This window comes from Ictidomys tridecemlineatus, chromosome 1 (assembly GCF_052094955.1).
Source record: "Ictidomys tridecemlineatus isolate mIctTri1 chromosome 1, mIctTri1.hap1, whole genome shotgun sequence".
NCBI classification, from domain to species: Eukaryota; Metazoa; Chordata; class Mammalia; order Rodentia; family Sciuridae; genus Ictidomys; species Ictidomys tridecemlineatus.
Window position 1 is genome coordinate 193,630,846 of NC_135477.1, and position 17,830 is coordinate 193,648,675.

The 17,830-nt window shown below is 34.5% G+C and overlaps 1 protein-coding gene across 1 annotated transcript in view; it reads right to left on the reverse strand.

Moving 5' to 3' along the window:
- The window catches only part of LOC144367355 (uncharacterized), a 55,645-nt gene that overhangs the window by 26,937 nt on the left and 10,878 nt on the right, over positions 1–17,830 (reverse strand). Inside the window, exons 2-6 of the mRNA XM_078023317.1 lie at positions 16,770–16,884; positions 16,441–16,614; positions 12,995–13,101; positions 11,813–11,950; positions 9,318–9,382 (exon numbers count right to left, since the gene is read on the reverse strand). Of these exons, the coding sequence (XP_077879443.1) occupies positions 9,318–9,382; positions 11,813–11,950; positions 12,995–13,101; positions 16,441–16,614; positions 16,770–16,884 (599 nt within the window). The remainder of the gene's footprint in view (positions 1–9,317; positions 9,383–11,812; positions 11,951–12,994; positions 13,102–16,440; positions 16,615–16,769; positions 16,885–17,830) is intronic.

A 17,830-nucleotide genomic window follows, 5' to 3' on the forward strand; every position in this document is an offset into this window, starting at 1 on the left:
AAAGCTAGAAGAGAATGGAGGCAGATTAAATTCAGGGGTAAAGCAATAAGGTTAACAATAGATTTGTTCATAACAGATGCTGAAAGCGAGAAGATCCTGGAACAACATATTTCAAACGCTGAAAGACAATGGATGACAACCAAGAATTTTGTATCCAGCAAAATTAAGCTTCAGGTATGACAACGAAATAAAAATCTTTCATGATAAACAAAAGTTAAAAGAATTTGCAGCCAGAAAACCAGCATTGCAAAGCATCTTGAGCAAAACACTACACAAGGAAGAAATGAAAAACAATAACCAAAACCAACAGTGGGAAGTGCCTCAGTAAAGACAGAGGGCAGGGGAAAGCTTATCATGGAGAAACAAACTAAATTTTTAAAAAAAGACAAATAATCAAACATGGCTAGAAGTACAAACCATATATCACTAGTAACTCTAAACGTTAATGGCTTAAACTCTCCAATAAAGCGACATAGGCTGGTAACATGGATTTAAAAAAACAAATCCAACAATATGCTGCCTCCAGGAAACACAGCTTATTGGAAAAGACACACACAGGCTGAAGGTGAAAGGTTGGGAAAAAATATATAACGCACACGGTCCTTATAAGCAAGCAGGGGTGGCCATCCTCATATCGAATAAAATTGACTTCAAGATTAAGTTAATCAAAAGGGATAAGGAAGGACATTACATACTGTTAAAAGGAACCATTCGCCACAAGATATAACAATTATCAATATTTATGCACCAAATAATGGTGCTGCGACGTTCATAAAACAAATTCTCCTCAAGTTCAAGAATCAAATAGACCACAAAACAAAAATTATGGGTGACTTCAACACACCTCTCTCACCATTGGACAGATCCTTGGGAATCAACCTAACAAAAGAGGTGAAAATACTTGGGAATCAACCTAACAAAAGAGGTGAAAGATTTATACAATGAAAACTACAGAACTCTAAAGAGAGAAATAAAAGAAGATCTTAGAAGATGTAAAAATATACCCTGTTCATGGATAGGCAGAACTAACATCATCAAAATGGTGATATTACCCAATGTTCTCTATAGGTTTAATGCAATGCCAATCAAAATCCCAATGGCATTTCTTGTACAAATAGATAAAGCAATCATGAAATTCATATGGAAAAATAAAAGACCTAGAATAGCAAAAGCAACTCTAAGCAGGAAGTGTGAATCAGGTGGTATAGCGATACCAGATTTCAAACTATATTACAGAGCAATAGTAACAAAAACAGCATGGTACTGGTACCAAAACAGGCCGGTGACCAATGGTACAGAATAGAGGACCCAGAGACTAATCCATAAAGTTATAACTATCTTATATTTGATAAAGGGGATAAAAGCATGCAATGGGGGAAGGATAGCATCTTCAACAAATGGTGCTGGGAAAACTGGAAATCCATATGCAACAAAATGAAACTGAATCCCCTCCTCTCGCCATGCACAAAAGTTAACTCAAAATGGATCAAGAAGCTTGATATCAAATCAGAGACTCTACGTCTGATAGAAGAAAAAGTTGGCTCTGATCTACATATTGTGGGGTCCGGCTCCAAATTCCTTAATAGGACACCCATAGCACAAGAGTTAATAACAAGAATCAACAAATGGGACTTACTTAAACTAAAAAGTTTTTTTCTCATCAAGAGAAACAATAACAGAGGTAAATAGGGAGCCTACATCCTGGGAACAAATTTTTACTCCTCACACTTCAGATAGAGCCCTAATATCCAGAATGTACAAAGAACTCAAAAAATTAAACAATAAGATAATAACCCAATCAACAAATGGGCCAAGGACCTGAACAGACACTTCTCAGAGGAGGACATATAATCAATCAACAAGTACATGAAAAAATGCTCACCATCTCTAGCAGTCAGAGAAATGCAAATCAAAACCACCCTAAGATACCATCTCACTCCAGTAAGATTGGCAGCCATTATGAAGTCAAACAACAACAAGTGCTGGTGAGGATGTGGGGAAAAGGGTACTCTTGTACATTGCTGGTGGGACTGCAATTTGGTGCGGCCAATTTGGAAAGCCGTATGGAGATTCCTGGGAAAGCTGGGAATGGAACTACCATTTGACCCAGCTATTGCCCTTCTCGGACTATTCACTGAAGACCTTAAAAGAGCATACTACAGGGATACTGCCACATCAATGTTCATAGCAGCACAATTCACAATAGCTAGACTGTGGAACCAACCCAGATGCCCTTCAATAGATGAATGGATAAAAAAAATGAGGCATTTATACACAATGGAGTATTATGCAGCACAAAAATTACAAAATCATGGAATGTGCAGGGAAATGGATGGCACTAGAGAAGATTATGCTATGGGAAGCTAGCCAATCCCTAAGAAACAAATGCCAAATGTCTTCTTTGATATAATGAGAGCAACTAAGAACACAGCAGGGAGGAAGAGCAGGAGGAAAAGATTAACATTTAACAGAGACATGAGGTGGGAAGGAAAGGGAGAGAAAAGGGAAATTGCATGGAAATGGAAGAAGACCCTCATTGTTATAGAAAATTACATATAAGAGGTTGTGAGGGGAATGGGAAAAAAAACAAGGAGAGAAATGAATTACAGTAGATGGGGTAGAGAGAGAAGATGGGAGGGGAGGGGAGAAGGGAGAGTAGAGGATAGGAAAGGTAGCAGAATACAACAATTACTAATATGGCATTATGTAAAAATGTGGATGGTTAAACCTATGGAAATCAACACAGGATTCATTAATAGACTTAAAAACATGACATAATTATCTCAATAGTTGAAGAAAGAGAATTTGACAGAATACAGCATCCATTCATGTTCAAAATGGTAGAAAATATAGGGATAATATGAATGTAACTGAACATTTTAAAAGCTCTATACCAAAAACCCCAAGACTAACATGATTCCAAATGGAAAAAAATGAAACATTCTTTCTAAAAACTAGAAAAAGACAAGGGTGCCCTCTTTCACCACTTCTATTCAACATATGAACTTTGAAATTCTAATCAGAACAGTTTGAAAAGAGAGATTAAAGGGATATGAATATGAAAAGAAGAGCTCAAAATATCCCTATTTGCTGACAACAATATTTTATACGTAGAAGACACAAAACTACACCACAAAATTTTTAAAACTCATAACCACACTCAGCATAGTAGCAGGATATAGAATTAACACTCATAAATCAATTATGATCCTGTACACAAATTGTGCATCAGCTGATGAATCACAATGGATTCAAAACAATTTAAAAAATAAAATAATCAGGAAACAATCTAAGAAGTGAAAGACCTCTATTATGAAAATTACCAAACACTAGAGAAAGAAATTGAAGAAGACTGTAGAAGATGAAATATTTCAAATGTTCATGGATTGGCAGAATTAATGTTACCAAAATTGACATACTACCAAAATGCTATAGTTTTAATGCAACTCCTATTAAAATGTCAATGATATTTCACAAAGAAATAGAAAAAGCAATCATAAAATTCACTTGGAAAAACAAAAAGCCCAGAATATTCAAAACAATCCTTAGTGAAAAAAAGTGAAGGAGACAGCAGACATCACAAGATCTGCTCTCAAATTATACTATAGTGCTACAAAAATGGCATGGGATTGGCACCAAAACAGGCAAAATGTCCAATGGAACAGAAAAGACATCACAAAGACAAAAATCACATACATTCTGTCTTGTTAATCTAGACAAAGGCACCAACAACATACATTAAAAGAAAAGACAGCCTCTTAAACAAATGGTACTGAGAAAACTGGAAATATGCATGTGGCAGAATCAAATTGAACCCCTACCCCTATCCCTGCACAAAACTCAACTCAAAGTACATCAAGGAACTAGGCATTAAACCAGACATCCTGTACCCACTAGAAGAAAACATAGGCCCAACTTTCCATCATCTTGGCTTAGGAACTGACTTCCTCAACAAGACTTCTAAATTGCATCAAATAAAATCAAGAATCGATAAATGGGAAGGAAACAAAGTAAAAAGCTTTCTCACAGGAAAGAAAATTATCAAGAACATGAACAGAGAACCTACAAACTGGGAGAAAATCTTTACCACCTGCACCTCAGAACATTAGTCTTCTGGATATATAAAGAATTCAAAACAAACCAGCACAGGAGGCTGAAAGAGGAGGATCAAGAGTTCAGATCCATCCAGCTTCAGCAATGGTGAGGCACTGAGCAACTCTATGTCTAAATAAAATGCAAAACAGAGCTGGGTATGGGGCTCAGTGTTATAGAACTAGCCTTGCAGGTGTAAGACCCTGTGTTTGATCTTCAGCATTACATAAAAATAAATAAATAAATAATAAACAAGTAAATAAGTAAATTGTGTCCATCTACAACAAAAATAATAAAAATAAAATAAAACACAGGGCTGGGGATGTGGCTCAGTGGTTGAGTGCCCCTGAGTTGAATCCCCACTACTTGCCCCCATGAAAAAAAAATAAAAAAACTTAACACACACACACACAACCCAATATAGTTAATATTCTCTTCTAGTGGTCATAGGATGTCAATAAATGTGCAAAGGATCCGAAACTGGTTGTTCACAGAACAAGAAATACAATTGGTGAGCAAATATATTTTTTAAATGCTCAATACCCAACCAGCAGTGTATGAGGATACCCTTTTCCTGCATACTCACCAGCATTTGTTGTTGTTTGTCTTCATCATGGCTGCCATTCTTACTGAAGTGAGATAGTATCGTAGGGTAGTTTTAATTTCCCTTTCTATGATTGCTAGAGATGGTGAGCATTTTTTCATATATTTATTGATTGATTGTATATCCTCTTCTGCGAAGTGTCTGTTCCGGTCCTTGGCCCATTTGTTGATTGGATTATTTTTGTGTGTGTGTGTGTGTGTGTGTGTGTGTGTGTGTGTGTGTGTGTGTGTTTAGCGTTTTGAGTTCTTTGCATACCCTAGAGATTAGAGCTCTATCTGATGTGTGAGGGGTAAAAATTTGTTCCCAGGATGTAGGCTCCCTATTCACCTCACACATTATTTCTCTTGCTGAGAAAAAACTTTTTAGTTTGAATTCATCCCATTTGTTAATTCTTGGTTTTAACTCTTGTGCTACAGGCATCTTATTAAGGAAGTTGGGGCCTAGCTCCACATGAGGAAGATTAGGGCCTACTTTTTCTTCCATTAGATGCAGAGTCTCTTGTTTAATTCCTAGACCCTTGATCCATTTTGAGTTAACTTTTGTGCATGGTGAGAGAGAGGGATTCAATTTCATTTTGTTGCATATGGATTTCCAGTTTTCCCAACACCATTTGTTGAGGATGCTATATTTTCTCCAGTGCATACTTTTAGTACCTTTGTCTAATATAAGGTAGTTGTACTTTTGTGGGTTAATCTCTGTGTCCTCTATCCTATACCATTGGTCCACCAGCCTGTTTTGGTGCCAGTACCATGCTGTTTTTGTTACTATTGCTCTGTAGTATAGTTTAAGATCTGGTATAGTGACACCATCTGTTTCACTCTTCCTGCTTAGAATTTCTTTTGCTATTCTGGGTCTCTTATATTTCCAGATGAAATTCATAATTGCTTTTTCTATTTATGTGAGGAATGTCATTGGGATTTTGATCAGAATTGCACTGCTGGTGAGATTGTAAATTGGTGCAGCCAATTTGGAAAGCAGTATGGAAATTCCTTGGAAAACTGGGCATGTAACCACCATTTGACCCAGCTATTCCTCTTCTAGAACTATACCCAAAAGACCTAAAAGGAGCATACTACAGGTACTCAGCCACATCAATGATTATATTAGCACAATTCACAATAACTAGACTGTAGAGCAAACCTAGATGCCCTTCAATAGATGAATGGATAAAATTATGTGGCATATATACACAATGGAATATTACTCAGCACTAAAAAATAATAAGATCATGGCATTTGCAGGGAAAAGGATGGCATTAGAGCAGATTATGCTAAGTGAATTTAGCCAGTCCCCAAAAAACAAATGCCAAATGTCTTCTCTGATATAAGGGGGTAACTCAAAATGGGGAAGAGAGAAAAAAGCATGGGAAGAAGATTACCTATACACAGGAAAGAGGGGTGGGAGGAAAGGAAGGAAGAAAGGGAATTGCACGGATGGTGGAAGGAGAGCCTCACTGTTATACAAACCACATGTATGAAGATGTGAGAAAAAAAAGGAATAGTGCTACCTTAGATTAAGAAGAGAGAAGTGATGGGAGGGGAGAGGAATGGTTGGAAAGATTGTAAGGATAGTAGAATGGAATAGACATTATTATTATTGGTGTATATATGTGAATGCATGATCAATGTGAATCTACAACCTGTATACTCAAAAAAATGAGATATTGTATCTCATGTGGTTCAAATGTATGATATGTCAAGGTCATTGTACTGTCATGTGTAACTAACTGAAACAAATAAAAATAAAAAACGAATTGTAGTGCAAAAAAGTACATGTAAAATGGCATAAATTGACATAAACATACTTTATATTCAGAGGTAAAATTGTGCTTTATATGTGTAATAAAGATTGTAGTGCATTCCACTGTTATCGTGCACTTAAAAAATTATAAAATCAATAAAAAGTAGAAAAAATGCTAAATTTCTCTAGAAATTAGAAAATGCAAATCAACACTACATTGATATTCCATTCTTGGTCCAGTCAAAATAGGAATTATCAAGAATACAAGGAACAATAAATGCTGGAGAGAATGTGAGAAAAAAGTTACACTCATACTTTGCTAGTGAAACTGCAAATTGGTGCAAGTACTCTGGAAAACAGTATGGAGATTCCTCTAAGAATTTGGAATGGAAACACCATTCAACGCGTTATCACCCCAGTTGAATCTTGATTTTATTTGTTGCAATTTAGAAGTCTTGTTGAGGAAATCAGTTCCTAAGTTGACATGATGGAGAGTTGGGCATGTATGTATATTATACACACACACACACACACACACACACACACACATATATACACACACATACACACACATATACACACACACACACACATATATATATATCCAAAGGACTTTAAATCAATATACTACAGTGACACAGCCACATCAATGTCTACTGCAGCCCAATTCACAATAGTTAAGCTAAGAAAACAACCTAGGTGAGCTTCAACAGATGAAAGGTTAGAGAAAATGGGGTACATATACACAATGGAGTATTTCTTATCCATAAAGAAGAATGAAATTTATGGCACTTGCTGGTAAATGGATGGAACTTGAGACTATTATACTTAGTGAAATAAGCCAATACCAAAAAAACCAAAGGCCAAAAGTTCTCTCTGATCCTAAATAGAATCAGATGTAGCCCATGTATGTAAAAAATACACTCTACTGTCATATCTAAAAAAATAAAATAAAACCTGGTGCTGAAAAAAATTAAAAATAAGAACAGTGATAAAAAGCTTTAACCTAACACACACATTTAGTAATGGAAAGAGATGACTAAAATTCAGTGGTCTGGACACACTAAAGGAAAACTAGAAATAAATGAAGAAACTCTTACAGAATTTTGCAAGTTTGAGATCTTCATTTATGCAGGTTCTCAGCCTAGGTATCTCCCATATATTTGCAGACACCATATTATTGACAAGTATGGAGGAACCACCACAGAAAATGCATTTCAGATACTCTACTGCCTATATCACTATTTCACTAACATGACTCCACTCTCACAACACTGACAAAGAAAGTTGTTACTTAACAGTGCAAGCTATCACCATTCAGGAGTCACAGATTGGACATAGGAAATTACAACAGAGACACCATTTGGAAAATAATTCAACATCACACATTTAATCAATAGCATAAGACACATCATCCAGGGAAAACAGTTTCCTAAGCAGACACTCAAATAAATGTGGAAAAGATATATATCCTTGAAGATGTACAAATTTCAATATAGAAAAATAAGAAAGATAAAAAGCAAAGTAGCATGACTGTTTTATAGTTAATTACCCTAGAAACTATTTCTAAAGATAATGCAATATAAAAAATGCCAGAATAAAATTCAAAAAAAATGTTAAAATAGTGAATTATTTCAAAGATGAAGCAAAGAAAAACTGAGTAGATTAAGGAAAACAATGCATGGCATGAGAAAACAATTCAATACAGATTCTGAAAAAGAATCAATTAGAAATCTTGAAAATAAAGAGCTCAATACCTCAAATAAATATATCCAGTTGAAGTTAGACCCATAGACTAGATCAAGTGAAAGAAAAAATATCAGAGCTTGAAGTTGATGATGAAATATCACATTCAGACAATATCAACAACAATCAAAATAATTGTAAACAAATTACAAAACCACTAGATACAATTCATAGACTACTTTTATGAATCACTGGTACACATAATGGAGAAGAGGTACAGGCTACAGGCAATGAAAGCTTTCTCAGTGAATAAAAGAAACTATTTCTTATCTCTTGTGAAAGTTATGGACATCCAGGTATAGGATTTTAGAATACCAAATGGACATGGCCCAAAAAGTATTTCTCCAAATCATAGTCTATAAAATTACCAAAGGTAAACTGAAATCTATAATAAGTGCCAAAGCAATTATAAACAGATCAGAAAAATATTAGACTTCTGAGTAGAAATTTTAAGGCTCAGGAAATGGTATATTTCAAACCCCAAATAAAAATGTTAAAAAAGAAACAAAGACAATAATTGTAAAATGGATGGAAAAGGTGATCATCGTGTTAAGGTGAAAAAATCAGAAACAAAACCCCAATTATCACATTCTCTTCCTAACGTGGAATCTGGGAAAAAAATAAGAATGACTAGAAAATGATGGAGGGAACATTAAGGAAGAGGGAAGGTAACTGGGGATGAAAAAGGGAGTAGAGGGGAAAATGGAAGTAAGGAGAGTGATCAGGATTCAAGTATTGTATATGTGTGTATAGAAATATCACTGTGAAATTCACTAATGTAGGCACTCAATAGGAACTGATATTAACAGTTGACATTATAACAAGTCCAATCTGCTATCATGTGACCATATATGAAACAGAATGTATAATTTAAAAATATTCTTACTTCTGCAAAGACATAAAATTTCAGGGTCAAAATTAATGTAAAATTTCTTCAGACAATATCATTTAGATGATAAATTTCTTATAGTTAATTATTAAGATATCCTGGATTCTATATGAGTAAGAAAGATATAAAAATATGAATGGAATTTGAACATTTATTTTTTTCCACTCTTCTTTTGTGATCAAACATTCTTACTCTTATTTACACAGGGCATGAACACCAAGAGTAACTCATTTTTTTAAGTCTTACCTGGATTGAAATTTACTGATGTTCTAGATTGTTCTTTCATGTATTGAAGAATTAAATCCCTGTTTCTGTATTTGAAAAAAGTAATAAAATTGGTATTTTAACACTCATATGAAAACACTAACCAAATATAATTCAATACTTTATAATGTTTTAGATCTAGTATCAGAACTTTTTCATATGCTCTCCTAATCTGTATGCCCTATAAACATTTTGTTAACTTGAAAATTATTTGTACAATGTTTTTTTCTGTTTTGTGAGATGGTATTTCATGATGATGGTCAGGCTGATCTTAAATACCTGGGCTCAAGCAATTGTCCTGCCTCAGGCTCTTAAGTAGCTGGGGTAAATGTATGTGTCACTGCACACACAGCGTGAAGTTAAAGAAGAAAAAAGATGAAATGATCATTAATTGAGAACAGGACAGGTAAATATATTAACTAGTGTAGCTTGAACTCAGAAAATGCCCTGTCTCTGTAAAAAATAGTTTTTTGTTCTTGCACAACTTCTTTCTCTTAGGCTTAAGGCCTTTTAAAAAATAAGGGTAGTATCACTTTAGTTCACCAGGTTGTTATGGAGATTTACTAAGATAATATTGAAACATGTTAAGCAAAATAGTAAAATAATGGCATACTTAACTACTTACAATCTCAGCTAGAACTAATGTGCATTTTTCATAGGTTCTAATATTCAAAAGTTAAAATTATTTTTAAAAATGCTTGTGTCCTAATTTTCATGATCAATTGGGCTTTTCTTTGTGCTTTGTAACTCAAAGCAAATCAACAATTAATTTATAACTATTTATAAATATCTCCTTAAATTAGAGAATATAATCATCCCCTCTGTGAGACTAATCAATAATAACAAAGGCAAGAAATTAACAAATGCCAAAAACTTGGACTACTACTATTTCTTCTCTACCTAGTTGAACAGAATCAGCAGATAAGCGTAGCTACATTTCCATGTTGATCTCCAACTGACTTGGAACACAAAATTTTCTTTAACACAATGGATACTGAGGAGTCATGATGGGGCTCAGCTCTCTTAGATTCAATGAATCTGCTTCATATATTCCTTTTGAGGCAGACCTTAATAAATGCTGAAAACTTTAGGCAGCAATTCCAACAGCTTGGAAATTTCCATTACTTGGGAAAACTACTAGAAGTGCCAATCTAAATTGGCACTCACCATGGAAAACAGTGATGTGGAACCCGCTGCAGTCAAAGGAAATCTATTTCAAGGGATGGAAGGATTTGGGGCACAGATCTGTTAGCCAGGATGACAGAAAACTCTGATTTCTTCCAGAGATTACTTGAAGCTTTACTTGAAGTTTTCTAATAGATTTGAATGATTTTAATTTTATGACAGAAAAGACAAAGTCCTAAAAGGATAATGCACCAGAAAGGGCAAGGCTAATATGGGGATTCCACATAAGGTTCCTAAAAGGGTGAAAGGGTCAGAGTGCTTAGTATTTGTTGGCCAAAGCTAGAGGCCAAGCTGTCAAAGCAGAGTGCTTCTGCTGGAAACAACTGTTGAATAAAAAAGCGTAAGTGCATGAGAAATAAAAAGAGTGTTGAGTCTAAGTGTGGGTTACCATGAAGACTCAGGGATTGGATCAGTCAGGAGATTTTGAAATAAAAGCTCTTCATTACCAGACTGCAGGGCCAGGTCTGGCAGAAACACCACAGCAACAGAACTGACAAAGGAACAATTTAAAAATCTATTTATTCCCCTCCATCTGACTACAGAATTATCTTCCTTACACTTCAAGGATATCATTAGGTCCCTGATAAATTAAAGGGGGATGGTAGAATAGCTAACTTCAGCTAAACAGGGAATTTCAAGACTCAAATAGCAAATTATAAAATCATAGGTGTGATACTATCTCTCCCTGTGAGGAGGGGTTATGCTTGAAATGAATTGGATAATGCTGGAAACCCTAAGGATAAAGGTTTACAAAGTCCTAAGATATTAGCTAGTGGTATATCTCAGTGGTAGGAAAATTTCCCAGCATGCATGAGAAGAAAAAGAAAGGAGAGGGGAAGATAGAGGAGAGAACAAACCTTGAAGGTGACTCATGCACACATCACTACTTATTTTTTTTTAAATAACTAATCCATTTTAATTATGTATATATGACAGTAGAGTGCAATTTGATTCATTGGACACAACTGCAACAACTTTCATTTCTGATTTCACAGGATGTACCATTGTATCATATATGCAGTCATACCTGTACCAAGGTAATAATGTCTATCTCACTCCACCATCTTTCTTGCCTCCATTACCCCTCCCCATCTTTCTCTTTTCCCAATCAAAGTATCATCACTGCTTCTTGGCTAGACTTTGAAGTGTTTCTGACTAATGAACTGTCCTAACTCACTAAGGTTCCATACATAGTAATGCTATGAAATCTCACCTCATATATAAGATGCAACAGGTGTAACTATTGTGTATGTACATCTAATGTTGATTAGTATTGTAATGTAAATACTTACGCAGTATTTCCACTAGCAATGGCATAAGACAAGGCAATCTCTCCACAATTATCTGAAGCAGACACATTAACACCACATTGAAGCAGCAGCTCAGCTATGTATGTTGATTTATGTTCCACAGCCAACATGAGGGCTGTTCTAAAATAAGAGAGATAACTTCAAATTTAGATATTTTAATAAGTTTATTTAAAAAGCCATTGTAATACATTTTACCAATTTGACATCTAGCTTTACATACACTAACAGACATATACATCTTGGAAGATCAAATCTTTATCTTTCTAAATCATTTGTAAATCTAAAAGGAAAACAAACACATAAAAAAATAAATCACGTGTCCCAAAAGGGGAGGGTTACAAACTTAAAATCCTTCAATGAACATTAATTATGATGAGGTCATTCATCTGGAGTTGGCAAAGATTTCAATGAATAAAGCTCCATTTCTTTCTTAGAGTGATGTAATATATTGTAACTCACAGTCAGCCAAAGGTCAAGGAGTAAAAAAGGTATTTGCAGGTATAACATAATAACAGTAGCACTGGTGATACTAATAATAATTGTTGCTTCAGTCATTCACTCTGAGAAGCATATGCCAGGCATTGAAATCAATGCTACATGTATAATCTTGCAACCAGATTTCAAGCATATGTTACACTCTTTTTCATTATAAATGTTCAAAATTTGTTAAGACTAATTAGACGTCACTTAGGAAAAATCTGAAATCAATATTCTACAAATTAAGTAATTTAAAGCAAATAGTCATATAAAGGAAAAAATAATTCTCAATGTCCATCTGTACTCAACACAGCATTTCCAAAAGAAAACTATACCAGAAGATGAAATATTGCAGAGAATTTAAAAAGTTCAATACTGAATAAAAGCACAAACTAAAAGTCTATATTTTACAAAACTAACATGAAAACTCTAGCTAACACAAGATTATGTGATCAACAAAATCAAATAGTAATCATCAGCCAATAATTATAAGGGCATGTGAATCATACTACATACTCTTATTTGTGTTGCTCAGTTTGAATAATTGCTTTTCTCCTTAATTTTAGTGTATGTTCATAAATTTCACTCTATTCCAATGATTATGTCATTCCCATTAATTTAATATTTTTAACTTGAGTGATTTTACTACAATATTAACCTTTTTCCAAAAAATATAAAGTACTATACCTTCCCTTATCATCAACTTCATGTATGTTTGCTTTATTCTTAATAAAAAATTCTACCATCATCTTTCTGTTTTTCTTTATGGCGAGTAAAAGTGGTGTTTGGCCACTCTGAAAAACAACAAATATAGTTTATTCACAAAATTACTATTTTTCAACTGAAGTTAACCTTACAAAATACTGTATGAACATCAGCATATAATAATAATGTAAATTAAGAGTAGCCACTCTCTTCTCTTCCCATTCTGCTTCCATACGTGCTGCTCTTTCATTTTGAGATGCCTCTCCTCTGCCTAGAGTGGCCACATGAACTCCAGCATTTCTAAAACTGCTTCATACATTTACTGTTTCCATGGATCTTTGCTGCTGTCAACCATTCATCCTGGCATCTTGGAGTTATGTAACATGAACCCTCCTCAACCAAGAGCATCTTTAGAACATAAACTGTATTTTATACCCCAATAGACCCATTCCCTAATACATATTAGTAAAGGACATAAGTATTATATTTCACTAACAAGCCAAATTCTCAACTCACTAGTAGGGTGTATAAATCATATTCTGAAGAACGTCTACTTTTCCAGTAATACCAAGCCTCATAGAAAAGATTCCTTGTTTTACTGTTTGAGAAAATTTACACAACTGTGCATTGTATGTTCAGTAGTACAGAAATACCTTTTCCATTGCTTAACACCTACTTGACACTGATTTTTTATTGGAGATATTCACGTGTGAACAATTGAAGTTACAGGAATATATTTCTGAGAGCTTTTCCAGCAACATGGAAGTTTTCTCCATGTTATACAAGTCCACTTGATTCTTTTTTATTTATGAAATCAGAATCCCAGATTCCAATGTAAGGAATTTCTGCTTAAAATTGATAGAGTCTGAGTAAACTATGTTGCTTTTTCATAATTGTTCCTGTGTCTTCTCTTATTATAAGTTGAAAGATATTTATCTTACATGTCAGAAAGTTCAATACAAAAACATATTATTTTTATGCAATTGGAGAAAATTTTTCCAACTAATCCACTGAGAGGGGATTAACAAAAAGAAATAACCAACTCAAAAAAAATTAACACAGAGCTGGGATTATGGCTCAGTGGTAGAGCATTCACCTAGCACATGTGAGGCCCTGGGTTTGATCCTCAGCAGCACATAAAATAAATAAAATCAATGTATTGTCTCCAATAAGAATTAAAATATAAATATTTTTTAAAACTCCAAACAAACAAAAAAACCACCCAGTCAATAACTGAGCAAAAGAACTAAACAGAAATTTCTCAAAAGAAACACAAATGTCCCAACTATATATTAAAAAAAGTCTTCTACATCTCTAGCAATTATGTTAATGCAAATAAAATCTACACTAAGACTTTATCTTACTCCAGCCACAATGGTAATTATCAAGAACACAAACAGTAATATATACTGGTAAGAATGTGGGGCTGGGGATGTGGCTCAAGCGGTAGCACGCTTGCCAGGCATGTGTGTGGCCCAGGTTCGATCCTCAGGACCACATACAAAGATGTTGTGTCTGCTGAAAATGAAAAAATTAATAATAATAAATATATTCTCTCTCTCTTTCTCTCTCTCTCTCTCTCTCTCTCTCTCTCTCTCTCCCCCTCCCTCCCTCCCTCCCTCCCTCTGCCTCTCCTTCTCTCTCTCCCTCTCCCTCTCCCTCTCCCTGGTTAAAAAAAAAAGAATGTGGGGGTAAGGCACACGTTTACACTGTTGGTGGGACTACATACTAGTACAACTACCCTGGAAAACAGTTTGGAGATCTCCCAAAATCTAAGAAGGGAACCACAACATGAAACAGCTATCCCATGACTCAGTATTTTCCCAAAATTAGTAAAACAAAATTTTACGTGTAACTGTATATTAATACAGTCACATGTGTGTTTACAGTAGCACAATTCACAACAGGTAAATTATGAAATTAACCCAAGTACCTGTGAATGGATGAAAGGATTAAGAAATTCTGGTGCACATACATACAATGGAGTTATAACTCAGCCATAAAAATACATTATGTCATTTGTTGGTAAATGAGTTGGTATCCAAGAATATCATGCTAAGTGAAATAAGTCAAATAAGAAACTCAAAGGTAAAATGTTTCATATGTGGAAGCTGGAGTTAATTAAAGAAAAAGAAATGAAGAACAGAATATCAAAAGATGTAAAGAAGATCATTAGTGTAGAAAAAGAAGATTGAGAGACACAGAGATAATGAAAAAGGGAAGGCAATGAAGAAGGAAATCTTTAAAATTCATGTTATATGCATATATAAATATGCCACAGGTAATTGCACCCTTATGTATAAGTAAAAAGAATCAACCAAATATAAATAAATAGACAGGTGAAAGGAGGTCCAGGAGAATAGGAGGGGGAGAATGGAGGAGGAGGGGTAGACAGATGGAAAAGAGGGAATCAATGACTCAACTGGAATTCCATGCATGCAAGATTTGGGGGGAATGAATTTAACTACTATGTAAAACTATAAACTCTAATAAAAATAACATTGAAAATGTATTCTCACTTGTAACGACAATCCTGGTAACATAATGCTTGGTTATCTTCCAAAATTCTTTTTATTCTCATCCACTTTAATTGCTACTTAAAGTTACTTATAATTTTAGGAAAAATTTAATTCAGAAATTTTGTGTATCATCAAGATTAATGCTGATCTACACAGATTACTTGTAGCATCATGAAAGGCACTAAACATTTGCATTTTTAAGGAACAAAGCGGAAGACTGATACATAGTACAGCTGGCAAAATCCATGAGTTATCTACTTCTAGTAATAATTTATCCATTCTAGCAATGAGTGACCTAATCAGCCTTTCAAAAATTCCAATGGGAACATGATTTTTATAGTATATATATAGAGAAAACTATTTAACTTCCAAATTCTAAATTCAAACAATTAATCCCATATGAAAGACATTCATAATATATTATGTAGTCCATATTCTTGTATATCAGTAGAAAACACCATGAAATCTTTATCACACTATATTAAAAAAGAGGAGTTGTAACCTCATTTATAGAGGCAAAGTAGGTGATTGGAGTAAGTGCTGCAGTTGCCAGAAGCAAACTGAAGAACATGTGTGCCCAGCATGTGGGAGGCAAACCCTGTACACCACACCACACCACACAGTACTATGGCTCAAAGGGACCGCATCAGATTCCTTCACAGAAGCTTGAAGTTCAGATTTCTGCATGAGTCTCTTGAATTCTAAGTGTGGATTCAACTGATGGAGGCAAACTAAATACACACATGAGCTACAAAAGGAGGAGGAAGAATATGAGGAGAACTTCCAACATTTGCTAGTATTTTAATAAAAAGAAAATTTGCTTATGATCAGTATTTTTTAACATGCATTACTGTTAATTTTAAGAAAAATTTTAAATATTTTGAAAATAACAGTGATTGATGTATATACCGTGTTTTTGGCTTCAATATCTGCGTTGTATGAAAGCAGTTTTGCTGGTATTAATGTGTTCCTATAAAAGATAACATAGTGGAGCGGAGTTTCACCCTTGTTGTTGTGAACATTTGGATTGGCACCATGTTCTAGAAGAATAATTGCACATTCCTCTTCCTCATATTGTAGAGCCTGTTGGTTTTAACCAAGAAATAGATTGTAAATTTTGGAAATCCAAGAAAAATATTTCACGTTTTATTCATTAGTTATAACTAAATGGCATTAACCAATTTTTCTTCTAAGCATTTCATCAAATTCATTTCCTGCAAAACCACTGGTATATCTACCTTCATCAATGGTGTGTTGCCATCACTGTCACACAAATCGACATTACATTTCCTCTTCACTAGAAGAGCCACCACTGCTGGTCTGCCATAGGCACAGGCATAATGTAGAGGGGTTCTGTGCAAGTAAGAAGCTTTATTAGGAATTCATAAGGTACCTTTTGAAATATACAACTATTAATGCAATTATAAACATTAAGTAGCTCATAATTCCTCTATTTTCTTATGAAGAAGGTACAATATTTAGTAGCTGTCATTACTTATTTTATTAATGAATGATCAGCCTAAGGCACTGACATTTTCTTCTTATTTCTTGTTTCTGATACTGCTGAGGATTGTACCCTGGGTTACTCAACTAATGAGTCATATCCTAAGCACATTTTTATTATATCAACAATTTTGATGCAGGGTCTCACGAAATTGCCCACTGTGGTCTTAAACTTCCAATGCTCTTGCCTCAGCATCCTAAGTCACTGGAATCATGGGTATGTGCGACTGTGCCTGGTTCCATTGAATTTACTTATTTTTGTTTGCTTTGTTTTCATATTGCTGGGGATAGAACCCAGGCCTGAAGCATTCTAGGTAAGGAAGGGCTCTACCACAGAACCACATCCCCAGAGCAGAGCAGCCCACTTGCCTAGAAAGAAGATGGACTTGAGATTTAGCTCATCTTCAGTATGAATTCTACTTTAGACTCTGTGATGTACTAGTTATCCCACAGTCTTACTCTCCCTCAATTTCCTAAAAAAGTAAGGATTAAAATGAGTATCTCCCTGGATACTACCAGGATGCTTAATGGAGAATCTCTGTAAAACATCTGAAGGTTTTGTAGCACCAGCAACAGCTCCATAATTGGTAGCTATTGTAATCAATATTATTGCTTTTTATCAACTAAGAGTATTTCAATTAATAATTAGTAGTATTGTAGTGATTTTTTAAAAATATATATTTAAAAATATGTATTTCAATGAGTCTAAGATGATTTTTTTTCTTATCATTTTAACAAGACTGACAATGGAATCCCACTAATAATTCGGGCTGCATTACAACTATAATTGGCAGCA